This window comes from Sitophilus oryzae, unplaced genomic scaffold (genome assembly GCF_002938485.1).
Source record: "Sitophilus oryzae breed Bouriz unplaced genomic scaffold, Soryzae_2.0 scaffold_1660_pilon_pilon, whole genome shotgun sequence".
Taxonomy (NCBI): domain Eukaryota; kingdom Metazoa; phylum Arthropoda; class Insecta; order Coleoptera; family Curculionidae; genus Sitophilus; species Sitophilus oryzae.
Window position 1 is genome coordinate 1,111,174 of NW_022146348.1, and position 24,164 is coordinate 1,135,337.

At 31.4% G+C, this 24,164-nt stretch overlaps 1 protein-coding gene across 8 annotated transcripts in view; it reads left to right on the forward strand.

The window, feature by feature from the left end:
- LOC115880919 (zinc finger protein 62 homolog) overlaps positions 1 to 22,668 on the forward strand; it is a 35,034-nt gene extending 12,366 nt beyond the window's left edge. For 5 of the 8 annotated variants that reach the window (XM_030898247.1, XM_030898248.1, XM_030898244.1 and 2 more), the window contains 9 exons: positions 2,659 to 2,859; positions 4,062 to 4,262; positions 5,727 to 5,927; positions 5,978 to 6,082; positions 14,534 to 14,734; positions 17,336 to 17,428; positions 19,440 to 19,547; positions 19,608 to 19,718; positions 22,403 to 22,668. In XM_030898247.1, coding sequence (XP_030754107.1) covers positions 2,659 to 2,859; positions 4,062 to 4,262; positions 5,727 to 5,927; positions 5,978 to 6,082; positions 14,534 to 14,734; positions 17,336 to 17,428; positions 19,440 to 19,547; positions 19,608 to 19,718; positions 22,403 to 22,508 — 1,327 coding nt within the window. In that variant the 3' untranslated portion in view covers positions 22,509 to 22,668. Of the gene's footprint in view, positions 1 to 2,658; positions 2,860 to 4,061; positions 4,263 to 5,726; positions 5,928 to 5,977; positions 6,083 to 14,533; positions 14,735 to 17,335; positions 17,429 to 19,439; positions 19,548 to 19,607; positions 19,751 to 22,402 lie in introns of all 8 variants that reach the window. The other 3 variants (XM_030898246.1, XM_030898251.1, XM_030898252.1) reach the window with 3 other exon arrangements.
- The last annotated feature ends 1,496 nt before the right edge of the window (positions 22,669 to 24,164 follow it).

The window sequence follows — 24,164 nt, forward strand, 5'->3', positions numbered from 1 at the left end:
GCATACTTTGTCTGCTGGATAAAAAAAATATGTTTTTGGTTTAATATGTCTATTAGATGTTTCTGCTGGTGAAAAACTTCATCCTTTTCAGGATTTTAATTTAAACATGAAGTACATGTCTAGTTTTAAGTAATTGTAATTGTATTTGTTTCCTTTAGGCCTTTACATGTAGCAACCTCAATAGGTGTTTGTAATGAGTAAAATGAAATAAAATAAAATAAATAAAATCCGTAGTATCTAACTAGCGTGACGTCATAAATCTCGCTCCGTGGCTGTTCTATTACAGGCGGCATTGGTCTAATATTTAGAAATGTCAAAAGCTGATGACATTTTACTTTTGTCAATTATGACATTTCGTATTGATTTTTGCAAGAAGAGGAAGAACTGTCACTTGTTTCATTATTTTCCTTTTCTATTTCACGAAAGTAAAAAGAGTTACCTATCTGATTCGTTCAGGCACTCAATTTAAAGAATATAAGTAACTTTTTTGACAGAGGGATTTTATATTTGACATGTTGGTAAAAAATAACGGTCAAAATTCAAAGTTATTCATTTTATAGACTATATATTAGGTTTTTACGCATTTGACCAAAACATATATGCTACAATTTTTGCAATCTTCCTATTGGTTTAGTACTCGACATTATTTATACAATACAGGGCGTACGTAATAAGTGTGAAAACGCAGGAAGTAATGGCTTCTGGCAGGAAATAAAAGTTGGTGTGCACGTCATTGAAATATTTGACGAATGCACGTCACATTGTTGCCACGGCTACTTTTTTACTTTGACTTTTTATCGGCTAATTCGTTTACTTGATGCGACAGCGTGCTGTCTTTTTTATCCTGAATATAAGATTATAAGAAACAGGAACACACATGCAGGGTAAATAAACTTACGTGCATAGAAATCGGCCCACTGTGAACTTTTGGTTTTCACTGTGTCTTTTAGAATCTGTTTATCAGAGCAAGTAAAAAATATGAGCTGTTTTAAAGACAATTTAACATGCTTTAATAGGAGTATAAATTTATCCAGAGTACTTATCGTTTATATGTATAGCAACGGGTAAACAAATGAAAGGTATTTGTGTTGTGGCGACAATAAGAATAACAAACTTGTCAAATATTGCAATTACTACCTTTGTCATCGAAATTTTCACACTGTTCTTTTATTCTTTGATTAGTTGTGTTTCATTGTTTGATTAGTGTTTCAATTTAATGCATACATCACCGGAAAAAGCCGCCCAAGAAATCGCTTTAATCGAAAATGACTTAACAGAGAGCTGTAGCTCGGCAACTACATATGACACGCGGAGCGGTTCGAAGAGTGTGTGAACGATATGAGGAGACTCGATCCTTTCGTAGGCGACCTGGAACTGGTAGAAAGACATATACAACGGATCGTGATGACCGCTTTATTGTGTCAACAATGTTAAGAAATCGGCGTCTTAATGCTATTCAGCTGCAGCAACAGCTCCGTGAAACACGAGAAGTGACTATTAGTCAGTGGACAGTAAGACGAAGATTGAAGGAAAGTAACATGACGCCCCAAAACACCCGCAATTGGTCCAAAACTTACGTCCAGCTCATCGTCAAGCACGCCTGCGTTTTGCACGTGAACATCTGAATTGGACACTAGAACAATGGGAATCTGTTTTATTCTCAGATGAGACCAGGATATGCCTCTATGGTAGCGACCGAAGAAGAAAAGTGTACCGGAGGCCAGGTGAGCGATTCGCAGAATGCTGCATTGAGGAGCGGATTGCTTATGGAGGTGGTTCCTTCATCATCTGGGGTGCAATTTCTATGACTGCGCTAACCGACCCAGTTTTCATCCGTTGGGGCGACCATCGGAACGGGAGAGGAGGTTTAACTGGTGCTAGGTATATTGAGGAGATTTAGCAGTTCATGTGGTACCTTACGTCGACTACATTGGAAACGAATTCACTTTTATGCATGACAATGCACACACATCAAGAATCGTACACGATTACATTTCAGAAGTCAGTTTTCGGGTTATGGAATGACCAGCATGCAGTCCAGACCTAAACCCGATAGAACATTTATGGCATGAGCTAAAACGAATAATTCGTGCTAGACGAAGAACCCCAATTTCTATCCCAGAGCTTATTGTTGCAGTAGAGGAAGAGTGGCTTAACATCCCGCAAGAAACAATATCAAATTTGATCGAATCTATGCCAAATCGTATGAGAGATGTTAGAGCAAGAGAGGGTCATACCCATTATTGAAAATTTAGTTTAGTTAATTGTCCATAAATAATTAAAAAAATAATAACATACCTCTTAGTAATAAAAAACGATAATTTGTTTCATGCATTAATTTAATAATTTTAATCCAAAGAAACCAAACAGCATATATTTTTTCTTAATCTGACAAATAGATTCTAAAAAATATATAGTTAACTTCAGAAGTTTGCCTTGGGCCGATTTCTATGCACGCAAGTGTATAAGGCAGTAATAATCTCTCAACTATAATGTCAACATGTGGGGGATTGATGATCTATATTTTTTAACAAAAATTTTTTGTTATTTTAACAGTCGTCTGCTAATTATAACAGGGTAGACATGTGAGGTTATATGTTTGAGGAACCCTGTTTTATAGAGTTACAATACTGTAGTATTTATATATTCTTTTATTAGATCGCAAAAAGCTGAGAAAAAAGTCTGGAGATGTGACATGTGTGGCTATCAATCGCTAAAAAGGTCAAATTTATATCAACACAAGAAAATTCATTTGGCACCTGAAAAACGAAAGATATTTGCTTGTATAGACTGTGACAAGAAATATACAACAAAACAAATGTTACAATGTCACCTTGAGGATTATCATACTGATCCCAGGTAAATATATTTTGTGTAATACATTGATCATATACAGGGTGTTTTAAACAACATTTTTCAGCTCTCGTGGGGAGATTCCTCATGTATATCAGCATAGGTCCGATTCTGCTTCCTTCCGTTTCTACATGAGATTAAAATCTTCATTTTTTTTAATTTATTATAATTTTCATCCAAATGCTTTTAGCGATTCGAATGAAATTTTGAAGATTACAGTTGAGGGTTGGAACCTTTGGTGTTACACAGCAAAATAAAAACACTAAATCACCACAATACACCAAAACACTTTTAGTTTTTCACTGGACGCGCGTTTCGCTAACCATGTTAGCATCATCAGCAGATGATTATAAACGAAAGTACAATCTACAAGTTGAACGTCTATATACTCGCTCAGTGGGCACCGAGTGGGCGTGGCAAAATCTAGCCAACCGAGTCAGAGCCCACTGAGCGTAACAGTTAGATTTCCGCCACTAGAGTAGTGGGAACAAAGAACTTTAAGGAATTGGACCGTTGTCTCTGTTCATACTATATTACAACAATTATTAGGTAATCCAAAGGATAAAACACCTCCACTGGAAAGGTCGGGTATTTATGAAATTTCTTGTAAAGATTGTAATCAGAAATATGTTGAGCAAACTAGAAGATCAATATTAACTAGATTTAAAGAACATTTAGCTCAGATAAGATATGGTAGACCGGATAAATCTTGCGTTGCCGAACATATTGTTGATAAAGAACATTGTATAGATCTTAATAATTTAAAATTAATTAAACAAGTCTCAAATTACAGGCAATTAGATGCATATGAAACCATCAGAATTAATAAATGTAAAGATAGTATGAACAGAGACAACGGTCCAATTCTTTCAAGTTCTTTGTTCCTCTACTCTAGTGGCGGAAATCTAACTGTTACGCTCAGTTGGCTCTGACTCGGTTGGCTAGATTTTGCCACGCCCACTCGGTGCCCACTGAGCGAGTATATAAACGCTCAACTTGTAGATTGTACTTTAGTTTATAATCATCTGCCGATGATGTTAACATGGTTAGCGAAACGCGCGTCCAGTGTAAAATAAAAGTGTTTTGGTGTATTGTGGTGATTTAGTGTTTTTATTTTGCTGTGTAACACCAAAGGTTCCAACCCTCTACTGTAATTTTTAGATTTGTTTTACACAATTACAAGACAAATATTTATTAAATTATTTTAGGTCAAAGGATGGACGGAAAAATATCCATAAATGTTCCATTTGTGGCTACCAAACACGAAATATATCATATTTTAAAACACACAAGCAAATTCACTTGGCACCGGAAGAACGGACGTTATTTGCTTGTATACATTGTGACAAGAAATATAAAACAAAACCAGCCTTAAAATTACACATTACGGCGAATCATATTGATTCCAGGTAAATTTATTTTGTGTAATATATAGTTGCGAAATTAGCCCCGCTCTAATATGCCCCGCCCTAATGGGCATATTCCAAAGAATATACATTATTTGCAAATAAATCATTGTATTGCATAGATTATGCCTTACTTCATTACTTATAGCCTAAGAGCTGACGACATATTTAGAGAACATATTTTAGGCAAGCTAGAATAACTTAAAATGTATAGTTTATTAACTGGTGAACCCGGAATCCTAAGTCTGGCTGGGGGGTTGGGGGTATTTCACTACTGCGCAACTCCTAACTTTTCTTCACCATACAAGATACTTTGACCAGTGAAAGTTACTTAAGTTTTTAGGCAACATTTTCCAATGGTGTTCTAATTTTGTTATGATTTATAACTTATTAAAAGACAAAATATATTATTAAACGGCTCTTTACAATTTACATTACACAAACTAAAGCTTAAAAAATAATCAATACCTACACTTTAAGTTATTTTAGAAAATGTTCAAAAAATCCGCAATTGTTTTGAGTACATAAATGCATCTTTTTAAAACTGAATTTCTAGCTTTGTCACAGAACGACCGGTCGACTTAATTAAACTTCTCCTGTTCCGCCTCTTCGAGTGCCTCTCATAAGTTCATAAGTTCTTTTGTAAACCTTGTATATATCGCTGAAAAGCTTAAAAAATGGCGCTTTTTATGAAGTCATGGCTAACTATGGTTTCCATTTAAAAAAACATGTTTGTGTCATATGTCAAAAATGACAGGCTTTAGAAAAAATCGGAGGACACGATCTCTTGAAGGATGTGATTATCTACAACTTTTATCTGAAAACTTTTTGTCTAAAATAGGTTATAATGGAATTAGGGACAATTTTTAAAACAGCCAAAATTTGTTTTTTTCGAAATATCTAGTAAGCCATGAACTTTTCCGAAAATCTGAAAGGCGCATATTTATGACCCCCCAAAACTGCAATTCTTTGCCCATTTAACTGACTCTCTATCTCCAGTAGTTTCCGAGATACCCATAGAGAACATCCTAGGGAACTCACCCTGTATATTTCAATATTATTGTAATATAAATCGCAGCTCTAAAAAATAAATGATATTGTTTACTAAATGTGTAATTTATTTACTATGATAAGTCTTTAATAATATCATTGATTTGGTGTGTAAAGTTAATAGACATATTTTTTAATACTTTAAATTATATTAAAGTAATAAAAAATATGTTATTAACTTTAAACAGTAAATCAGTGATACTTATAAAAATATTTTTTTAAAAATTTCCCCTCTTTTAAGCCCCGCCCCTCCAATTCCCCTCCATTTAGCTAGTACTGCCAGGCTACACCAGGTGGCGTCTGTTTCCATTTTTTAACATGAAGTTAGCATTTCTTTAATGTACCTATTCTCTGCTACTACCATTTTTTAGAATTGTTTTACACAGTTACCAGACAAATATTTAAAAATTATTTTAGGTCAAAGGATGAGCAGAAAAATATTCATAAATGTTCCATTTGTTCCTACCAAACCCGAAATATAACATGTTTGAAACAACACAAGCGAGTTCACTTGGCACTGGAAGAACGAAAGTTATTTGATTGTGTAATGTGCGACAAAAAATATACAACAAAACAAATGTTACAACGTCACTTTAATCATAATCATATTGATTCCGGGTAAATTTATTTTGTGTAATACATTGATCATATTATACAGGATGTTTCAGAAAACCGACAAAACCAAAGTTATTTGCTTGTATACGCTGTGACAAGAAATATGCATTAAAACAAAGCTTACAACGTCACCTTAAGTACAATCATATTGATTCCAGGTAAATATATTTTGTGTAATACATTGATCATATACAGGGCGTTTCAAAAAACATTTGCCATCTCTCGTGGGGAGATTTCTTATGTAAAAATAAGATTTTTTTTTCATATCAGATTCTGCTTCGTTTCTTTTTCGATTTATTATAATTTTCATCCAAATGCTTTTAGCGATTCGAATGAAATCTTGAGGGTAAAAGCCTTGTTTAAATATTCTTAAAGTTGGTCAACCGACTAGACAAAATGTGCTGCCAACTGGAGAACAAATCGTGAACCTTTCGGGGCGGAGTCAAAAATATCGATTATTTTCGTTATTTTCCTCAGAGTAATGTAATAATATAGCCCCGGATATCTGCGAACTTTAATAGTGATCAGCTGATTAAGAAATTTAAACGAAACTTTTATTTTACTGTAAATTGTGGATTATTTTTGCCTGTTATTTTAAGAATTCTAAACCGTATTAACAAAGAAATTATTATTTCGATATGTTGGTACATTATTTATAATTTATGATAATGCTAATTGGCTGTTAATTAATATTTAAAAAAAAGTTACATACCTATTTTAATTTGATTTAATGCAGGTTTATAAAAGAATCATTTCATTCTTAGATTATTTTATTCTAAATTGAGTGCTTTACGAATTTTACGATATTTTTTTTGAAAACAAAACTTTTACATTTTTGATGCTAACTAATTGGCATGGTATTATTGGTATGGAAATTAGCCAAGAAAGAAAAGAATTGACTATAACTTGAAATTTTTCGAAAAAAACATATTATACCTATCGCTGAAAAGCTTAAAAAATGGCGCTTTTTATGAAGTCATGGCCAACTATGGTTTACTAAAAAAAACATATGTTTGTGTCATATGTTAAAAATGACAGACTTTAGAAAAAAAAACAGAAAACACAAACTCATTAGGTATGTGATTATCTACAACTTTTATCTGAAAACTTTTTGTCTAAAATACCGTATGATCGAATAAAAACGGCGTCAGCGATGGCTATGAAATGACGATCAATGATATTTCCCATATAGGTAATTTTATATATAAAATGACAGCGATCTTCACTTCATAGCCATCGTTGACGCCGTTTTTATTCGATCATACGGTAGATTATAATGGAATTAGAGACAAGTTTTAAAATAGCCAAAATTTGTTTTTTTCGAAATATCTAATAAGCCTTGAACTTCTCCGAAAAATCCGAAAGGCGCATATTTATGACCCCACAAAACTGCAATTCTTTCCCCATTAACCGACTCTCTATATCCAGTAGTTTCCGAGATGCCCATAGAGAACATCGTAGGAAACTCACCCTGTATAGTATTTTGAAACTAACTATTGTTATTATTTGACTGTTTAATTTGATTAATAAGGCTAGATTAATTTAATTTCAAATAAATTTGATCAGTTTTTGTTTTTGTATATTCTGCTACCAGAAAACCAAGATTATATGATAACGCACTTTTCAACGAAGTTGAAGGAAGATATAGTGTATCTATCATAATACTTAATAGAACTACTACAATTATTACAAGAAAAACAAAAAGAAGAAATACCCAAATACCCCTTCAGCTACTACTCAACTACAAAATAAACGAATATAATCTCTTAAAAACACTACACAACTACTTATTCTTGTATTCTACACTGAACAAATTATCAATTTGATTACTAATTTATCAAACAAAAAGAAAAAATAACAAAATTATCCCTTCACCTACTACTTAACTACAAAATAAACTATAAAAACACTACTAAACTATTTTTGGTAGACTACACTAACATGCTACACTAAACACTATAATTAAACTTAATAAATTAATCTAATTTTACACTACAACTGCAAAGAAAAAAGAAATAAGAACATTTTCTAAAACTAGAAGAAACAGAACTTCCATACGTGCGACCAGGATAATAGGCCAAGGGGACAAAGAATATAAAATACTTTAAAATGAAAAAATCAGAAAGAAAAAATACCTCGAAAATTATCTAAACAAACATTTTTATTTCTTATCAGTGAGAAACATCGGCCTCGTCGGCGTTGAAGAATTTGTCGGGTATTTACAATGGTCGAATTGTATAATTGCCAGCTTTTATAGCATATCTAATAGATAAAAAGTATCTGGTCGATTAGTAACCAATTGGCACAGTCCGAAAATTATCGATTTTTATTTTCTCTGTTTTTATTGGTAGCTTCAAAATTCAGAGTAACAAAAAATATTTTTCTGTAGGGAAACCGGTCCTGCCATCTAGTAGTCTTAGTCCATAAACGTCTTAGGTTGATCTACTTTAAAAATATATATATAGTCTATAAAATGAATAACTTTGAATTTTCAACGTTATTTTTTACCAACATGGCAAATATAAAATCCCTCTATCCAAAGTTACTGATATTCTTTAAATTGAGTGCCTGAACGAATCAGATAGGTAACTCTTTTTACTTTCGTGAAATAGAAAAGGAAAATATAATAAAACAAGTAACAGTTCTTCCTCTTCTTGCAAAAATCAACGCGAAATGTCATAATTGACAAAAGTAAAATTTCATCAGCTTTTGACATTTCTAAATATCAGCTCAATGCCGTCTCTAATAGACAGCCTCGGAGCGAGATTTATGACGTCACGCTAGTTAGATACCACGGATTAATAAATATGTTGTAGAATCCATGGAAAACATAATTATTCCTCGTATTTTTGGTTTGTATTTTAAAAATGATATAGTTTACATGAAATATACATAATATACAGTTAATAAATACAATATGTATATATACCTATTTATAGTAATAAATACTTTGGCAAATAAACTATGAACCATACAAATGCAGCAAATGTTTTACAATATACAAATAATGAATAGGTACATAAGATAATGGGTAAAATGTAAAATATATTTTAAATTTTGGGATTTGAAAATCGATCTAATTTAACAAAAAACATTCAATATCTACTAATAGTGATATATTATTATTTGCATTCACAAAATTTATATGTATATTTTGAAAGCATCAATGTTTGAAAAATTTATATTTGCAAATAATACAATATCATAGAAAAAAAGGCGTCAGCGATGGCTATGGCTAAAATTATTCTAAAATTTTCTTTGATTTTCTTGGGATTTAGGTTCGGAAAAAACGCTGATTAAGTTTTCATTTGGTTTTTCATTATATTTTTTGGTTAAAAAACGTTATAGCAAACGTTTATAGCCTTCATCAGTGTTGTGACATATGAAAAATAGCCAGTGTCGAATATAATCCAAAAATTACATATACGAGGGATAATTATGTTTTCCGTGTATTCTACAACATAATTAATCCGTAGTATCTAACTAGCGTGACGTCATAAATCTCGCTCCGAGACTGTTCTATTAGAGACGGCATTGCGTCAGCATGGCCGCAAGTTGCTAACCTAATAAAATTTACACTAGAAAAGCCCGCGGGAACTGTCAAATTCAAAGTTATTCGTTTCACAGACTATACAAGGGTAAAAGTTACTATAAGTGCAACATATTAATAAATTATTAGTGCTAAAAAAGCTTTTAAATTAGGTTAGCAAAATTGTGTATGCCGATTGAAAGTTATATATTGATATTTTGTCGATTTTGATCTCCTTGATGAGATAAACGCATTTTTATTAATTTGCCTTAATCCAAATCTAACAGCAACCTTTAAAAAAATTTAATGTCCTTAACTGATCAAAGTGTTAAATAAATATTGAGTGATTCCTCATCAAAAAAAGTTTCTATAAACATGGGTGCGTAAATGTATAGCTTTAAAGTTACAGGATGTAAAAAAAAATCATATATACAGGGCGGCGCGTCTCATTCGCCTCGGTTGATTATACCCTTGTATATGAATTTTTAAAGTAGCTCAACCTAAGACGTTTATGGATGTAAAGCACCAGATGGCGGGGCGTATTTCACAGTCTTTTACTACAGAAAAATATTTTTTGTTACTCTAAATTCTAAAGCAACCAATAAAAACAGAGAAAATACGAATCGATAATTTTTGGACCGTGCCAATTGGTTACTAATCGACCAGATACTTTTTATCTATTAGATATGCTCTAAAAGCTTGTATTTATACAATTCGCCCACTGTAAATACCCGACAAATTCCGCAAGGCCGATGCTTTTCACTGATAAGAAAAAAAAATGTTTGTTTAGATAATTTTCGAGATATTTTTTCTTTCTGAATGCACATTTTTAAAGTATTTTATATTCTTTGTCCGCTTGATCTATTATACTGGTTGCACGTATCGAGGTTCTGTTTCTTCTAGTTTTAAAAAAATGTTCTTATTTCTTTGTAGTTATAGTGGTTGTAGTGTAAAATTAGATTAATTTTATAAAATTTAATTATAATGTTTAGTGTAGAATACCAGAAATAGTTTAGTAGTGTTTTTATAGTTTATTTATTTTGTAGTTAAGTAGTAGGTGAAGGGATAATTTGGGTATTTTTCTTTTTGTTTGATTAATTAATGAAGTTTATAAGTTTTGCAGTGTAAAATACAAGAAGTAGTTGTGTGTGTTTTACAAGAAGATTATATTCGTTTATTTTGTATGATGAAAATGGAAGTAGGTAATATTTGGGTCTTTTCTTGTTGTTTTTCTTCTAATTGTAGTAATTAGTAATTCTATTAAGTATTGTCACAGATACGCTATATATTCCTTCAACTTCGTTGAAAAGTGCGTTATCATATAATTTTGGTTTTCTGGTAGTAGAATATACGAAAAAAAAATCTGGAAAATTCTATTTTAGAATTAAATTTATCGAGTCTTATTAATCAAATTAATCTAGTCAAATAAAAAATAATAGTTAGTTTCTAAATATATACAGGATGATTTCTACGATGTTCCTTGCATGTGTATCTCGGAAACTACTGGAGATAGAGAGTCTGTTAAATGGGGAAAATTTCGCTTTTATTGAGGTCATAAATATGCGCCTTTCGGATTTTTCGGAGAGAGTTCAAGGTTTACTAGATATTTCGAAAAAAACAAATTTTGGCTATTTTAAAACTTCTCTCTAATTCCATTATATCTACCGTATGATCGAATAAAAACGGCGTCAACGATGGCTACGTGAAATGAAGATCGTTGTCATTATATTTAAAATTATATGGGAAAATATCATCGATCGTCATTTCATAAATCCATCGCTGACGCCGCTCGCCGTTTGTATTCGATCATACATTATTTTAAACAAAAAAGTTTTCAGATAAAGTTAATGATAATCACATACCTAATGAGTTTGTTTTCTGTTTTTCTTTCAAAATATCATTTTTGACATATGACCTAAACATTATGTTTTTAAAATGGAAATCCTGGTTGGCCATGACTTCATAAAAAGCGCCATTCTTAAACTTTTCGGCGATATAGGTATAATATGTTTTTCGAAAATTACAAGTTATAGCCAATTCCTTTCTTTTTCTTGGCTAATTCCCATACCAATAATACCATGCCAGATTAGTTGGCATCAAAATGTAAAAGTTTTATGTTTCCAAAATATCGTAAAATTCGTAGAAGCACCTTCAGTTTAGAATAAAATAATCAATGAATAATAATAAAGAATGAAATAATTCTTTTTATAAACCTGCATTAAATCAAATTAAAATAGGGTCTGTAACTTTTTTAAATATTAATTAACAGCAATTAATTATTATCATAAAATTATAAATAATGTACCAACATATCGACATAATAATTTCTTTTAATTAATACGATTTGGAAATTTAAAATAACTGAACATAATAATCACAATTTACAATAAAATAAAAGTTTCGTTTAAATTTCTTAATCAGCTGATCACTATTAAAAAGTTCAGAAACCCGAAGGCTATATTATTACTTTACTCTGAGGAAAATAACGAAAATAATCGATATTTTTGACTCCGCCCCGAAAGGTTCACGATTTGTCCTCCAGTTGGCAGCACATTTTGTCTAGGCGGTTGAACAACTTTAAGAATATATAAACAAGGATTATACGAAAACGGAAAGATGTAGTAACAAAATATTTTATGGGTATATTGTGGGAAGGCAATGTGCGTAATTTCAAATTACTTTGAAATGTACAGGGTGTGTCAGAACTAAGATCCATACCAAAGTTATATTTTTTCTTACGAAACACCCGGTATTTTATTTTATTTGTCGATTCTTGGACATGAAATAAGGCATTTATTATAAGGGTTTAATATGTCTAAAAGTTTTGGTTTTTGAGATATTTAAAGAAATTTAAATATGCATGCTATAACAAAAAAGTTTGTCAACACCCTGTACATCAATTTTCAAAGTTAATTCTTGTGCCGACTTTGAAGCCAGAGAAATAAACTTTACTAAAAAGATGTATTGCTTCCTTAAATGTATACAGAGGTATCAAAAATTGCTGGTCTATTTTAAATATTTATTTTACATAAAAACTTCGTTATTTTAAATGCAACACTATTTTATAACTGCAAGACAATTTTATATTCGTTGAAAAGAGTTTAGAGATATTAATTTGTATTTCGGTTTCTTTGGATTAAAATTATCGTTTTTTTATTACTAAGATGTATGCCATTATTTATTTATTTATTTATTGACAATTAACTAAAATAAATTTTTAATAATGGGTATGACCCCCTCTTGCTCTTACAACATCTCCCATACAGTTTGGCGTAGATTCAATCAAGTTTGATATTGTTGCTTGCGGTATGTTAAGCCACTCTTCTTATACTGCAACAATGAGCTCTGGGATAGAGATTGGGGCTCTTTGTCTAGCACGAATCCTTCGTTTTAGCTCATCCCATAAATGTTCTATCGTGTTTAAGTCTGGACTACATGCTGGCCATTCCATAACCCGAAAACCGACTTCTGAAATGTAATCGTGTACGATTCTTGATGTGTGTGCTCTCGCATTGTCATGCATAAAAGTGAATTCGCTTCCAATGTAGTCGACGTAAGGTACCACATGAACTGCTAAAATCTCCTCAATATACCTAGCACCAGTTAAACCTCCTCTCCCGTGCCGACGGTCGTCCCAACGGATAAAAACAGGGTCGGTTCGCGCAGTCATAGAAATTGTACCCCAGATCATGCAGAAACCACCTCCATAAGCAATCCGCTCCTCAATGCAGCATTCTGCGAATCGCTCACCTGGCCTCCGGTACGCTTTTCTTCTTTGGTCACTACCATAGAGGCATATCCTGGTCTCATCTGAGAATAAAACAGATTCCCATTGTTCTAGTGTCCAATTCAGATGTTCCGTACAAAAGGCAGGCGTGTTTGACGTTGAGCTGGGGTAAGTTTTGGACCAATTGCGGATGTTTTGGGGGTCATGTTACTTTCCTTCAATCTTCGTCTTACTGTCCTCTGACTAACAATCACTCCTCGTGTTTCACGGAGCTGTTGTTGCACCTGAATAGCATTAAGATACCGATTTCTTAATATTGTTGACACAATAAAGCGGTCATCACGATCCGTTGTATATCTCTTTCTACCACTTCCAGGTCGCCTACGAAATGATCGAGTCTCCTCATATCGTTCACACACTCATCGAAACGTTGCCAAGCTCCAGCTCACTGTTTAAGTCCATTTTCGATTAAAGCTATTACTTTGGCAGCTTTTTTCCGTGATGTATGCATTAAATTGAAACACTAATCAAACAATGAAACACAATAAATCAAACAATGAAAGAACAATGTATGCAAATTTCGATTACAAAGTAACAGTAAAGTAGTAATTGCAATATTTGATAAGTTTTTTGTTCTTATTGTCACCACAACACAAATGCCTTTCATTTGTTTACCCGTTAGTACGCATATAATCGATAAGTACTTTGGATAAGTTTATACTCATATTAAAGCATGTTAAATTGTCTTTGAAACAGCTCTTTTTTTTTCTTGGTCTGATAAATAGATTCTAAAAGACACAGTTAAAGTCAAAAGTTTACAGTGGGCCGATTTCTATGCACGCAAGTTTATATTATAAACGTTATTATTTTGATTTTTGAATTGCCTTTTAAATAGATTGTTTCTGATAGACAATAATGCTTAATATTAATATTTATTAGGTTAAAGAAATTGAACGAATCGCACCAAAAGGTCTATAGATGTGTCATATGTGGCTTTCAAACGTCACATGGGTCAAATCATAGCCATCATTGGCATTAAATATGTATTATAATAATAATCGAAATTAATGTATAATTAATTACTAATAATCGAATAATTACTAACAGGATAATTACGAATTAATTACTAATAATTGAAAAAATGGCGTTCAGTAGACTTTTAAATGATGATCATTTTCCATATAGTTTTATAGATAAAATAACAGCTATCATAATTTCGAAACCATCTCTATTGCAACCTACTTACAATGCAAGTCAACTACATTTATCTTTGCCTTGCTTGTTAAAATACTACTACCAATTTTTAGATTTGTTTTACACATTTACAAGACAACTATTTAAAAATTATTTTAGATCAAAGGATGGACAGAAAAATATCCATAAATGTTCCATTTGTGGCTACCAAACACAAAATATATCATATTTTAATCAACACAAGAAAGTTCACTTGGCACGGGAAGAACGACAGTGGTTTCCTTGTGCGCAATGTCACAAAAAATATACGTCAAATCAGAGTTTACAAGATCACATCGAGGGTAGTCATATTGATTCCAGGTAAAATTATTGTTAACCTTAAGCATTATACCTAAATCATATATGTATACTTCCTGTATAATACACCTAACCCTGTTCTATACAAGCTGACCCAGTATATTGAATAAGTTCCATATGAGAGTTCATTTAATTAATATTTTAATTCCGATTTTTTTGTAAAAGATGCAGGCTACAGTAGAGCATAAAACATATTTTCATACACCGGGTGATTCCTTTGAATAAGAAGACTAAGGAAGGAGCATAATGCTATCCATGTATTTTTCCATGGTGGGCGGAAAAAGGACTCTAGGGTGGGGATCCTTGACAGTTCTGTTTGACGATTCATTTGACACATTTGAATTTGATTTGAAATTTTGTGGATTTGTTCAGTCTTTACTGAGCTTATTTTATGTTATTTATTATTTATTCTACTACTGATAGTTGTATAAAGGTAGTAAATCTAGATGGAAATCGTGGCAGAACTTAAATTAACAGTGACACTATCGCGATTTATCGAAAAAGACTCTAAAATAGTTTCTCGTGTAGCGTGCGGTAGATCTCGGCAAAAATTGAGTGAAATAATGGAACAACTTTTTGCTAGTAAGTGACTACATAATATACATACGTGTAGTAAACCGATCATTTATGAAATTCACTTAAATTAACTAATTATATATTCTTTCTTGCATTTTTGCTTTTATTTACTATTTGTCAAAGATTAGATGTCAAAGAATTTAGATACGTCAATTTGACTTACCTGCTTCAGTAGCGTATCGGATGTTAATAAATAATTATTAAAACTTATCTATTTTTATTATAATATGTTTTTATAACAATTTTAATAACTACCAACATTATTTATTCACAACGTAAAATAAAAAAAAAATATTGAATCTACCCCACGTCTACCCTACATCATAGTTTGATATTTTTAAATAAAATTAGAACGGCACTGATAAACCGGAATTTAAGTCGGCCATATTTGAGGCTCATCGCCGTTGACCTAAGATTTTTGATATGCTCCTTCCTTAGTCTTCTTATTCAAAGGGTGATTCAAATATATTTTAACTATAAAGTTGTATCGATTTAAACGGAAATGAGTCGTTTTTGAAATAGCATTATTTTTAATGATATTGCTAATATCATTAAATCCATTTATTTCTTTTAGTCTTATATTATTATGGAAAACGAATTTATCGTCAAGAAGTTAATTATTATTTAAATTTTGGATTGTTTTGACGCTATATGGACGCTGATATGAGTGATAACAGCCGATAAGTATTCTAATTTCTTAAATTTATTGCCAACCAAACGAGCAAAATCAAAATAGCCAACTATTTCAGTCATTGTTGTCATGTAATGTGTTAATACATACATGTAATGTGTATGTAATATATTGTGTATGTAATGTACACATTATTATTATATCCATATATATTTTTTTTCCCTTTCTTGGGTATGAGGTTTTTTTTTATTAATTAAAAATGGAAACTTTTTTTTTATTATGCGACGTTTCGCCTCATCATGGAGGGCTTTCTCAGGCACTTTATTCTTGAAGCCGCAGCCGCCTTGCTACCACCAGTCTATATAGAAGATTTTTCATACATTCTTCAGAGGCAATGAAAAATTTACTGAAACGATAATGGTCTTAATACCATTACTTTGCAATCTTAGCCACTCGCCATACGACTAAACTAAACTAAAAAGGATCTTTTGGTTCTGCCCTTTGAAAAAAAAGATAGGAAGGAATATATGAAAAAAAAAACTAACCGGCGATGGGACTCAAATATGGCCGACTTAAATTCCGGTTTATCAGTGCCGTTCTAATTTTATTTAAAAAGTGTAAAACTATGATTCAGGGTAGACGTGGGGTAGACTCAATAATTTGTTGTTTTATTTTACATTGTGAACAAATGTTACTAGTTATTAAAATTGTTATAAAAATATATAATTCTAATAAAAATAGATAAGTTATAATAATTATTTATTAACACAAACATCCGATACGCTACTGGAGCAAGTAAGTCAAATTCACGTATCTAAATTCTTTGATATCTAATCTTTGACAAGTAGTAAATAAAAGCAAAAATGCAAGAAAAAATATACAATTAGTTAATTTAAGTGAATTTCATAAATGATCCGTTTACTACACGTATGTATATTATATAGTCACTTACTAGCGAAAAGTTATTCCATTATTTCACTCGATTTTTGAGATCTACCGCACGCCACAACCAACTATTTTTCGGTCGTTTTCGATAAATCACAATAGTGTTACTGTTAATTTCAATTCTACCACAATTTCAATCGAGATATGCTACCTTTTTACAACTGTTCTATCACTAGTAGAATAAATAATAAAATTTAAATAACATAAAATAAGCTCAGTGAAGAAGACTGACAAATCCACAGGGTTGCGACTGACAATGCGTCACAGTTGGCTTGGAAATAAAAATCACGATCGTTTTATAAGTAAAAAAATAGGTCGAGGGCCAAATTTTTTTTTAGAATTTCAAACTATTCAGAATAATGACAATTATCAAAAAAGTTCTTTGAAACTTTGCCATTGAAACAGATATGTCTAGATACATATTTCGCAATTTAATTTTTTATTGTTTCCAGAAATGCCGATTGTATATCTCCAACTGATGAAGTCATGTTAGATTCTATAAAAATTGAAATTGATGATGACGCCCTGCCTATGGATGACTTGAAGTATGTTTTTTAAGTGTATTTTACTATAGTCTATAAAATGAATAACTTTGAATTATGACCGTTATTTTTTACCAACATGGCAAATATAAAATCCCTCTATCAAAAAAATTACTGATATTCTTTAAGTATTCTATAAATTGAGTGCCTGAATGAATCAGATAGGTAACTCTTTTTACTTTCGTGAAATAGAAAAGGAAAATAATAAAACAAGTGACACTTCTTCCTCTTCTTGCAAAAATCAACACGAAATGGCATAATTGTCAAAAGTAAAATGCCATCAGCTTTTGACATTTCTAAATATTAGACCAATGCCGTCTCTAATAGAACAGCCTCGGAGAGAGATTTATGACGTCACGCTAATTAGATACGGATTAATAAATATGTGGTAGAATACATGGAAAACATAATTATTCCTCGTATTTTTGGTTTGTATTTTAAAAATGATATAGTTTATATGAAATATACATAATATACAGTTAATAAATATAATATATACCTATTTATAGTACCGTAAAATGGGGTGAATAGAAACAGTTTCGTAGGCTATTAGCGATATACCGGTTGATAAAAATGTGGTATTATGTTCCCGAATATTTTAAAACATGGGTCTTTGTTTGTTCTTTGCGTATACATATAATTTGATTTTTGAAAAATATGCATATAAATATTAAATAAAAATAACTTTTGTGTTTCTATTCACCTGCTATTCGGGAGAATAGAAACACACACTGATGTTAAGGTTTTTATCTATTCTATTTCCAACAAGGTGATTAGAAACAGATAATTATTACATATTTAAGTAGGTTTAGCAATAATTAATAATACATATAATATAACAACTTACATGTACCAGCTTAAGTATTACTTTAAAAATAAATATTTTATTTATAAAATATTCGCGCCATACAAAATAGATGATAAATCGATCTCACATTTATTGATCAGCTGATTGACAGAAACAGTGCTGCCGCAGATAAAAATATAGTTTTTACATTTTTTTGTGTATTACCAATGATAGAAAAATTAGATATGTCGACTCTTTTTACTTTGAATATTTTTAATCGTGATTTGATTTTTTTCAGAAATTTTGTTTCTATTCACCCCTATGTTTCTATTCACCCCATTTTACGGTAATAAATACTTTGCCAAATAAACTATGAACCATTCAAATGCAGCAAATGTTTTACAATATACGAATAATGAATAGCTACATAAGATAGTGGGTAAAATGTAAAATATATTTTAAATTTTGGGGTTTGAAAATCGATCTAATTTAACAAAAAACATTCAATATATACTAATAGTGATGTATTATTATTTGCATTCACAAAATTTATATGTACATATATTTTGCAAGTATCAATGTTCGAAAAATTATATTTGCAAATAATACAATATCATAGAAAAAAATGCGTCAGCGATGGCTATGAAATAAAGGTCGCTGTCATTTTATAATGTAAAATTATTCTATAAAATTTTTGATTTTCTTGGGATTTAGGTTCGGGAAAAACGCTGATTAAGTTTTTATTTGGTTTTTCATTATTTTTTTTTGGTTTAAAAAAAACGTTTCGGCTAACATTATAGCCTTCATCAGTGTTGTGTCATATAAAAAAAAATAGTGTCGAATATAATCCAAAAAATTGCATATAAAATATTCATACCACAAACCACATAATGTTTACTGCAATTAATAAACTAATATAAACTTGTCAAAAGATGACCACATATTTTTTAAAATTATTATTCTTAACACTAAAACTATCTACATTGACTATGGAGTACGATTTCAGCCATAGTCAAATATAAGGAATAATTATGTTAGCGTGACGTCATAAATCTCGCTCCGAGGCTGTTCTATTAGAGACGGCATTGCGTCAGCATGGCCGCAAGTTGCTAACTGTTGCTAACCTAATAAAATTAACACTAGAATAGTCCGCGGGAACTGTCAAATTCAAAGTTATTCGTTTCACAGACTATAATATATTGAAATAATGTGATTTATAAATTTTAGAAATGCTGAATGTCTATCTGCAACTAGCGAAATAAAATCAGAACATTTTTTTAAAATAGACCCTGATGATGTCGCCCCGGTTCTGAATAATGACATGCACGTTGACTTGTATGTTTTTTAAGTGTATTTTACTAATGTAATGATAATAATGTAATTTATTAATTTTAGAAATGCTGAATGTCTATCTGCAACTAACGAAGTAAAATCGGAACATTTTTTTAAAACAGAGCCTGATGATGTCACCCCGTTTCTGAATAATGACATGCACGATGACTTTAAGTATGTTTTTCTCATGGTACAAAGAATACAAGGTATGATATTGCGCAGGTTGGTCGCTACGTCACAGGTGATAACAGGCGCTATTGGTCAGCACGCTCCGCGCGCCAGTTCAAATCGTCAAGATATTGTAATAAACCTGTTTTTTTGTTTATATACCGTCATTGAATTATCGCTAAGCAAATTACTGTGGAGCAGTGCGTAAAGAGTCAGGCTAGGAAGCGAGTGACTAGAGTTCGAATCTCGCCCGGGACATAACTCTTATTTAATTTTTTAAATACTGTTGTATTCTATAGTTTATTTTTGTAATATAAAAAAAAAGAACTATTTATTCTGTTATTTTTTAATCTCCGGTATTAATATAAATTGATTGTTGGTACAATACCTCATTTGATATAACATAATATTCTACTTTTTGAAATGTATCGGGCCCTAATTGTACCTAAAAGTAATATATTTTTACAGTGATATGCCATATTGTAAACTATTTAATATTTCAGTCACTTAAAAAGTTAATTTGCATTGAATAATTTCCTACCATTAAAGGAAATTTGAGCTATAATCCTTGATAGGCATATTCTGGGTATGCAAATACTTCCTCTAAATTTTGGGTTTCGTTCAACCGATTTATTCTCAAAACCTGAAACATCTACATATAAAAAGAAGCACAGGTCACTAATTATAATAAACTTCACCCTTGGAATTACTTCCACTAATTATAATAAACTTCATCCTTGGAATTACTTCTATCACAATTACAATACATTCATCTGCATTGGCATTTTCTACTTTTCGATGGGAAACAATCAACTTCCCACCATTTTTTAAATGATGTAACAATTCCTCTTGTGGTTACTTTTCCATAGATACCCTCATCTCTGTCCTCATGTGAATTCAGAGACAATGAACATGAAAATTATTTACCATAAACATCGCAAACTAAAAGCCTAATAAACAATTTTATACCGAATATAGAAATAAATTTAGTATTCTTACCTATTATCGTCCAAATCCATGTTAATAGATAATCAATATTTTGGATTTTTGTCTTTTATTTTTAAATATATTTTTGGAAGTGCTAGTTTTAGTAATTATTAAATTAAATGAACTAAAAAGTCTTAAAAATAAACAACTTAACCATAACCCCAAAAAATGCAGATCTCCTGTCAACTTTCATTATTTTTTTTATTTATTCCTTATTTTCCTAGTGACGTCACAGGTGGTATGCGCGATCATAAAATAATAAATACAAGAAGAAATGTCAAGTCAATGTTAAATTATGGAAACAGCGTGGCTGCCTGGGTAACTAATTTTCAGATATGGCGGCTGGGGCATTTGACATGACATAGACGTGACAATTTCAATTTTATGAAATTTATTTCCGTTTCCGGTTTTTAATGGCGGGCTGTTCATGAGGTTTAAATGAGGGTTAATATACTTTTTACTCTTTCTAGTAGTAAATAATACAACAAAATTACTCAAAAACATTTATTTGGAATTTAGAACAATGTAAATATGCAAATCAACACAATTAAAGAGCTATAATCCAATAAACTACTGTATCAATATCAAATATTTAAATAATATCAGAGATGCTGTTTTAAAGTGAATTAGTAAAGTAACAGAGTGCATTGACTTACAGAAACTTGAAGATAAATAAATGTTTTCACAGCTTCACGGGCATAAAACTAAATAACTGGAAGCAGGAAAAAGGCAACCGGAACCCACACAAAACCTGGAATCAAAAAAAATATGTAAAAAACATAAATATAGGTACATAAGACTTTTGTATAAAAAATAAAATGAATAAAAAATATAATACATATACATCTAATACCTCATTTGTATTTTAAAAATAATCTACATACATAGATTTATAGCATTATTGCTATGAAAATACATAATAGGTACCTATGTGATATATAATTACGCATTTCTGTTCATCTTGTAGAAAATTAATGTAGGCTAATAATACTTCAATAATCATTTTTTTCCTTGTATAACTTGCTTTCAGTTGCTCAAAATCACCGATCAGTCTTTAAAGTAGAGATACGGAAAAATCCTTGGCAAAGAATATCCCAAGATCCTTGGGTTTAAAGCTAAAAAAATATAAAAACAGTTAATATATTACCTATTTATATATATAATATGGCCCATACCTACTACACGCAGAAACGTCGATTTCATCATTTTCTTCATGTAATTAATATCATATATACTTTATTAAAGTGTTAACAAGGAACTTTATATTAAAAAACATCTTTGTACTTATAAATTTCAGCCGAAATATCAGAAACAAACTTCCAATCAAATCTAAACAGCAAAAATTAAAATGGCGCCCGACCTTGCCAGAGGACTCGGGAGCTGACGCTGACACACAGACAAACGACAAAAGAACAGGACGCCGACGTGCATAAAAATGTTCCGTAGCAGAAATTGACAGAAATCATATAGAAATATTCAGATTTTTGTCTAGGACAGTCTAGAAGGCCATGCTTTCTGCCTGGGTAGAACCGCGCCACAACTGTTTCCAATTTTCCGGTTTACTGTCACCCCCCTGATGCGCGAACTGAACGAAATAGGAGCCGCTATCGATTATACCTTGTTTTCTTTGTACCATGTGTTTTTCTAAATGTATTTTTACTATTAGATACATGTTGTGTATTAAATATTTTTATTGTTTCCAGAAATACGGAATATTTGTGTGTAAATAAGGAAATGAAATTAGACGATTTTATAAAAATGGAACCGGACGATGACGTTGCCTTTTTGGATGAAGAGTCGCGTTTTTAGGCGAAGAAAATATTCATAACAAAAAAACCGTTTTTTAATTGTTTAATTTTAATATGTAAACCTAACTTTTATATGTTCAAGTTTTATACAGACCGGACCACCGTAGTAGTAACATAGGCAGAACTCGGACGAATTAGTGTGTACCCGTCCGCCGGATAAAAAGCAGGCGAAATAATGCGATAAAATAAAAATAGGTAGATATGTGACAAGAATGTTTCAGAACTTGTATTTATTCGTGTTTTAATAGCCAAAACGAATACATAGATTCTCGCGACAGCTCTCGTGTAAAATTTATTTTTTAAGTAAAATAATGATGTTTACGAAGTTCGTGAGAAAATTCAAATTGTAAAATGGTATTTCCGAGGGGTAAACCGCAGAGGAATTATGGTGTACACTATGAAGGAATTCTACAGGAATTCCAAGGAATTCCATAGGAATTACTAGGAATTCCAATTATTTCCGTAAGAATTCCAATGAATTCCAAGGAATTTCTTAGAAATTTAGAGGAATTCCACAGGAATTAAGAGGAATTACAAGCAACTTTATAAAAAATTAACGAACATTAGTAAACCATGAATACTATAATAGGTAGTACTAAATTTAAAGAAAAACGTTTTGCAGGCGATTTTTTACTATCCGTTTTTCGTTTTAGAATCGCTTCCAAAATTTCCCAATATCAAATATCTACAGGTTAGATAGATATTCTTTTAATTTAATATTGTACCCTCGATTATATATCTAAAATATATTCCAATAGTACGGCCGAACCACCCCCGAGAGATCTACTTATAACGTTCCCTGATTTCGCCATTTTAAAGAAACCCTCATAAGATTTTTTTATTCAGTACTCAGAAAGTGTAAAATTAATACAACTTTGGGTGCACTTCATCAATGATACCATGCGTAATCTTATGGAATTTACTGGTGATCGTATTATGACGTGCAACTGAAGTTTTATTAATTTCCTTTCCTATAGATACGAGTATAACTAGGTACCTATCATTTTCAAAAAATCTCGAGAAAAATTAATTTTAATAAGTAAGTTCCGACATATTTCCAGTATTTTCACCTCATGATCCCCTATTAGTTCTAAAATTTAACTAAAAAAACGTAAATCTCGTAAGAGTACTTTTTATTGTTAGATCTAGTACTTATAGAGACATTAGACATTTATAAAAATCACCAGAAAATTCATAGCGGAACTGCGAAACCGAGGTGGCAACGCTGGTTCAGACTGAAAGAGTTACCGAGTTCGTACCAAGGAATTCCAAGGAAGACCTTGAATGATTGACCTTGACCTTGAAGACCAGGAATTTCAAGGAATTCCGAAGGAATTACGAGGAATTCTGAGGAATTACGAGGAATTCTGAGGAATTCTGAGGAATTATTTGAGTAAAAGGAATTACCCTCTGCGGTTTACCCCTCGGGTATTTCCAAAATAGGTCTTATCGAGATATACAAACAATTTTTCCACAAACTTTTGTTAACAGGCCAATTCCATCTTTACCTACTATATCAAGGGTTATTAATAATTTTGAAACGCATGGGTGCGTGTCCCCACAAAAACACAAAAAGCCTGATGTGTTGATTAATGAAGAAGAGGAGTTAAAGCAAGTGTTCACTTATGCTACCGCGCATCAAAATCCCACGTTTTCA